This window comes from Dipteris shenzhenensis, chromosome 20 (assembly GCF_047967505.1).
Source record: "Dipteris shenzhenensis isolate YYH24624 ecotype China chromosome 20, Dip_SZ_1.0, whole genome shotgun sequence".
NCBI classification, from domain to species: Eukaryota; Viridiplantae; Streptophyta; class Polypodiopsida; order Gleicheniales; family Dipteridaceae; genus Dipteris; species Dipteris shenzhenensis.
Window position 1 is genome coordinate 25,058,834 of NC_141615.1, and position 5,844 is coordinate 25,064,677.

Genomic DNA, 5,844 nt, shown 5'->3' on the forward strand with positions numbered 1-5,844 from the left:
GCAAAAGGAAACTCCATTTGCCTTAGCCTCTGTGATAGTCCCCGAGGACCTTCGACTCCCCATGGCATGTAGCTCATATCTTAATGGAATGATTCGTTGGGAAACTAAGTAATTAATTTGGTATTTTTTATTCGAGTTTTTTTAAAAGACCAAAAGCATGATACGCTCGTCCATATGAACGTAGATATATAAATACATGGATGGATAAATAGATGCTCTTATACATATAAATGAGTTGACATATAAATGACATATAACGAGGAACTAATTACGCTTTGATCTGGTGGGCTGTCGTCTAAGAGGAACATGGCCGACCTTTGGATCTTGTCTCATGGGATGGCGTATTTTAAATGGGAGGACCATTTCAAATGGCCTGTCTTTAGTTCTTGTCTTGCCGTCTTTCGTAGCTGTCGTCCCACATGGAACCAGGAACAACGCGGTAACCCCGCCACAAGTTTTCCATCTGCTATACGTGAACGTTTGAGAAAGCAGGTCTGAGAATATAGAAGCGGGCGTTCTGCAATTGCATGAGCAAAACACATTAGAAATTAAGCTACGATTGCAGACGTTTTCCTAATTCCACAACGATTCTTCATCAGATCACGTGTAAACCATGGGAATATCTGTTATTATAAGCCTTGTGTTCCATAGTATTCTCTGGCCGGCGCTGTGCATTTCTGCTGTAAGAATCTCTCCTAGTGGCATGCACTTCACTGCGGGTGGCAGACTCTTTGGTGACAAGGCAGTCGACGTTTCCAGCATTGAAGAGCATCGTCGGAGCCTGAATACGCCTCCATTGAAAAGTATCCGGGTAATGATCATGCATAAGCAGGGTAGACCGAATGACGCGTAATGCAGCATCTGAATCTTGTTTATGATGATAATACCTGCTGAACTGTTTCAGAGTTCTGATGGGGACACAATTGACTGCATACCACCTTCAAAACAACTGGCCTTTCAACACCCTCTATTGAAGGACCACAAGCTTCAAGTAAGCTTAAGGGTCTTCATTTCCGACATCCATTTGTTGCTTTCTGGTCTCCGGTGGAGAGCGTTTCCAAAAACATTATCTATGGTTTCACGATTAGATGATTTTTTCAATTTCCTTTTGTAGGAAGCCCCTAGCACCGTCTCTCATCGATCGGCATCTGACAGCGTACACACCTCGAAACAAGTTTACAAAGTGTCGCAAGTATGGCACCAAAATGATAGATGTCCAGACGGCACGATTCCTGTTCGGCGCATTACCGCCCAAGATATTTCAAGGACGGGCGCTTTACCACAACACTACGGGAGAAAGTTCTACGGAGATCCTCAAATTGTGAACGGAGTTGAACACGAGGTTAGTTCGGCCTGATGATCATCAGACTCTAATGATCAGAGTGCCACGAATTCCTTATTACTAGTCCATGGGCTGTTTGAGCAGATTTTGGTCTCTCCTGGCTGCTGCAGCAATGCAGAAATTAGTCAGTTGCAAATACATTAATGATACGTCTCATTTTCAATCAGTTAGATTCCGCAACATCAGCTGTATCATAAATACTAAAGTTCGTAATATTGTGTGGGTATATTGGCTGCTAGCATTCTGCTGGCATTTTTGAGACAGGAGAAGCCTACTATGGCACACAAGCAACATTGAGCTTATGGAATCCACATGTGGAGCTGGATATGGAGTTTAGCCTTGGCCAACTATGGGTGATAGCGTACTCTCCTGATAACGTTGTGAACACCCTAGAGGCGGGCTGGCAAGTACGTTCATATTTTTTCATAAAATTTTCAGGGTTAGCTTATTTTACTTGCTCAACCCATTGCCTTGATGCCTAAGCACTCTTAATGGTGAGTGCTTGCATGCTGCAGGTTTTCCCAGGGCTATATGGTGACAACAATACTCGCCTTTTTGTGTATTGGACGGTAATTGCGTGAACCTGACATTCTTAATATTTGAACGTTGAGTCGCGTTCTTATTGACCTAAAAAATCAAAGCTCCGGAGCTAGCTCGCTTCTTAGGAGGAGAACGAGACAATTTCGTGATTATCTAGGCAACCTTTTTACACTGAGATCGTTCACATTTTCGGGGTTGCATCAGCGCATTCTACCAGAAAGATGCATATGTTCTAGCTTTGAGTGCGTTTCATGTGCTAGTAGCTATCAAAAGTTTTATGGGTTTACGAGAGAATTAAGACGGATTTGGTGTTTTTCGTTGTGAGAAACCAAAGATATATATTATGATAAAAAAAGGAATACATACGTACGTACGTACATAATATGTATATATGTATGTATATGTAGATGTTTATTTATAATTAAAAAAGAATACATGCATCACCAGCTTTAAGATCAAGAGGTTAGGAACTCCTCAGAAGATTTAGAATCCTCAAGAATGAGAACATGTACTTTGTGATCACGTGGTTTGATGTTATATCTACGAATATAACCACATACTCAAAGTTGTAATCTTCATTGTTGGATTCTCACCGATCAAGTGCATGCACATCATTGGGATCTTAAATGTCTATATGCACAACGCCTTTTTAGCTAGGATATAATCCTATTTCATGAAATTTGCAGAGCGATGGTTACAACTTGACAGGGTGCTACAACCTTCTATGTCCTGGATTTGTACAAACAAGTAGTAATGTACTTGTAGGAGGCACACTCTCTCCAGTATCTACCGTGAATGGTTCCCAACATGAGATTACACTTCACGTATTCAAAGTAAGATTCTAGTCGTGTTAATGACCTTGCATCTCTCTTGTGGACATACTGTAGACTATTTATGTCATCTCCTTGTTTCTCTGCAGGACTCTGCAACAGAAAACTGGTGGTTGGACATCAATGGTGAGCATGTAGGCTATTGGCCTGGAAACCTATCCTATCTTACCACAAACTATGCAACTTATTTGGATTGGGGTGGAGAGATAATAAACAGTGGAAAAAATGGCCAACACACGACCACACAAATGGGAAGTGGAAATTTTGCCCAAGCAGGTCTCAACGAATCTGCTTATATTAGAAACTTACAATGGGTGGATGTGCAAAACAATCTTCAGAATGTATCAAATCTACAGACAATAGTGGAGAATGCCACATGCTACAATATTCTTCCTAGGAGTGACAATAGTTGGGGTACATATTTCTTCTTTGGTGGGCCAGGTCGAAACTACAATTGCCCTTAAAATGTTCGAAGATTTTAATTTTAGTCCGTTTGATGTGTAATCTATTACTCAAATAATCTATATTTTTGGTTGGTGATGGTGCAATTATTGTCCATAATAATGTCTTCTTCTTCATGTAATCATTTGAATTCTTAAATGTGAAATCACATCAATGTTACAAAATTGCACATAGCTTCATTTTTTTCAAATATTTCCTAGCAATCAAAATTCTTTGTTCTGTAAAAGACGAAGTTATGGACCCCAACTTGTAGAATGGCATCCCATGTCATTGACTATCCAACATTCCCACATGAATGTCAAATTTAACTCCCGTGTTCTACATCTATGATCAGATCCCAATTCCTTAGTATATGTAGGATACCTAGTATCAAACTTGGTTCTTACTTATGGGTATTGATTCCTTTGATTGCCTTTCCTCTTTTTTTACTAAGGATATAGTCAAAGAGAGGAAAGTCAAAGACTGTCATTGTAAAAGCACATATTGCAATCGAGCATTATCTCTCTAACATTTGCACAGTTATTTTCATAGGAAAAACATGACTTCTAAGTCTTATTTCAATGAAAACATGGCTTTGCACACATAATAAAATAGTATGGCAAACTGGTACATTCTATCAAAATCTAGTCTTTCTTAGATCTCTCTATACCTCTCTCGTTTACATAATTTAACTCTACTACATTTGGCATTAGAATAGAACATTAGAGATGGAATCAACTCAAGTTTGATTGAAATCAACTATTGTGTCATTTAATAGCTCAATATTTCACACTTGGAACTTGAGCATGCATATGCAATTTCAAGAGAGAGACTCAAAATTTCCAAGCATCCAATGAAATGTAGCATGTACGTGGCATTATCATGCCTTTGTTTAAACAAAATGCCCATGCTATCATGTGGAAAAGGGTGTGATCCCACCAAGTCCCACACTCATAGAAGATGGATACCAAGTATAAAAATGTCCATAAGATACCATTATGGTAATAAGGGGTTGCCTAGTAGCATTATAAAAACCTCCACTAGCATTGATGGTGTTTGATATCCTAGCATCTTCCATACCTAAAATTGAATTTTTGGGATCTACATCAATTTGTTGGATAAGTAAGGGATTTAAAAAAAGATTTTGGCTTTTATGACCAAAGAGGCACTATGTGGTGGCGTGGGAGGATTTTTGATTGTGTATACCTATCATGGGTGCTAAATAAAGCCAAAATAAGATTAAATATATATTATTGGAGTACTATTACATAGTTCACCTATGTTTAATCACTTGTATCAGGTCATGCTCCAAGATAACATATTGAAAAAGAAGCAAAAATTTCACTCTTTTTCTTATTTTGGATGCTTTTAAGAAAAGCCAAAATAGAGTAACTATTACTTAAAATAGTAGCTAGGCTAGTTACAATCCATGGTAGCCCATATATTCTTAATTAATCAACCCTCAATTAAATATTATGAATGACTATTGAGGTAGGCCATCCTAGATTAAACATCTTTTAGCTAAATGACTATCAAGACACACAACACATCTCCTTAATTGACTAGTCAATCCTCTAAAAACTTTTAGTTCAAAATAGCACACACACCCTCACATCCACTACAAGGCACAAGCCATTTTTCAATGGAAATACCGACCCTTTTTACACTAAAAAGTTTTTTTAACAGGCCCAAAAGTCACTATATACGTCTCTATATAAGCATCGCTATATAGCGACTCTAGTAAAAGTTGCTATATAGCGACACTGGTAAAGCGTCGCTATATAGCAACTCTTAACAGAACTTAAAAAAACATTAGTGGGGCTAAACAGGGCTACAGCAAGCCCTGTTTTACCCCACTAATGTTTTTTTTTTCATTACAAAAGAATGTTTACAAGCACATAGACGAGGTAAAACTCTAAAACCTTGTTTGTTACAAAATTTCCCTTGTGAAAGGGTGTGATAGAAAAGCGCTCAAATGAGCCGAGAGACAGAAGCATATACATGCCGAAATATATACAACCTTGTTTGTTACAAAATTTCCCTTTCGAAAAGGGTGAAACAAAATCGCTCAAACGAGCTGACATACAAAAGCATATACATGCCGAAGTATATACAAACTACTACTGCTAATCTGAATCGTCGTCGTGGTTGTGGTTGTGGTCACGCTAGCCTGATCCCTAGCCCTTGTGAGCTATGCCTGATCCCTGGCCCTCATCGAAGCTGTGTAAGCCAAATCCCTTGAGACCTGCCTCCTCGTCTCATCACCGCTCACCTCCACTGATGGGACGTTTGAGCTTGCATCCTAAGAGTGAAACCATATTAATTGGAAATTAGATTGGAACTTAAAGAATAAAACAATTTAAAAAGTGATATTACAAGTAGGAGTAGACTTATTTCAAGCGAGCAGCCGCCACAGCCCAATCAACTGTCACTCCCTGCGTCCCCATCTCAATAAACCACATCTTCGCTCCTATGTGGAATGCACGTCTCGTCTCTTTATCTATGGGAAGGCAACTCATCACAGCTTGCTGTGGGCCCAAATTACAAGAGTTAGATAAAGTGCATGCAATATGTAATAAAACAAATAGAATAATAAATTAAATAAGAAGAAGTAGACTTACCACCCATGCCTCGAATGCCAATTGTTCGCCATTGCCGAAGTGCGAAGCACCTACGATGTCCAGCTATCTC

General features: G+C 39.0%; 1 protein-coding gene across 1 annotated transcript; it reads left to right on the forward strand.

Annotated features, from left to right (window-relative positions):
* Positions 1–613: 613 nt before the first annotated feature.
* LOC147889450 (protein neprosin-like) lies at positions 614–3,176 on the forward strand. The gene is made up of 7 exons (XM_087391256.1): positions 614–811; positions 905–991; positions 1,115–1,342; positions 1,582–1,749; positions 1,858–1,911; positions 2,569–2,715; positions 2,802–3,176. Exons 1-7 carry the CDS (start codon positions 614–616, stop codon positions 3,174–3,176), a joined length of 1,257 nt encoding a protein of 418 aa, XP_087247382.1.
* Positions 3,177–5,844: the final 2,668 nt, after the last annotated feature.

Coding starts and splice junctions, on each gene's coding strand:
- LOC147889450 (XM_087391256.1), top strand. CDS start 614: ATGGGAATATCTGTTATTATAAGCCTTGTGTTCCATAGTATTCTCTGG. Junction 812..904: donor CTCCATTGAAAAGTATCCGG/GTAATGATCATG, acceptor GAACTGTTTCAG/AGTTCTGATGGGGACACAAT. Junction 2,716..2,801: donor TTACACTTCACGTATTCAAA/GTAAGATTCTAG, acceptor GTTTCTCTGCAG/GACTCTGCAACAGAAAACTG.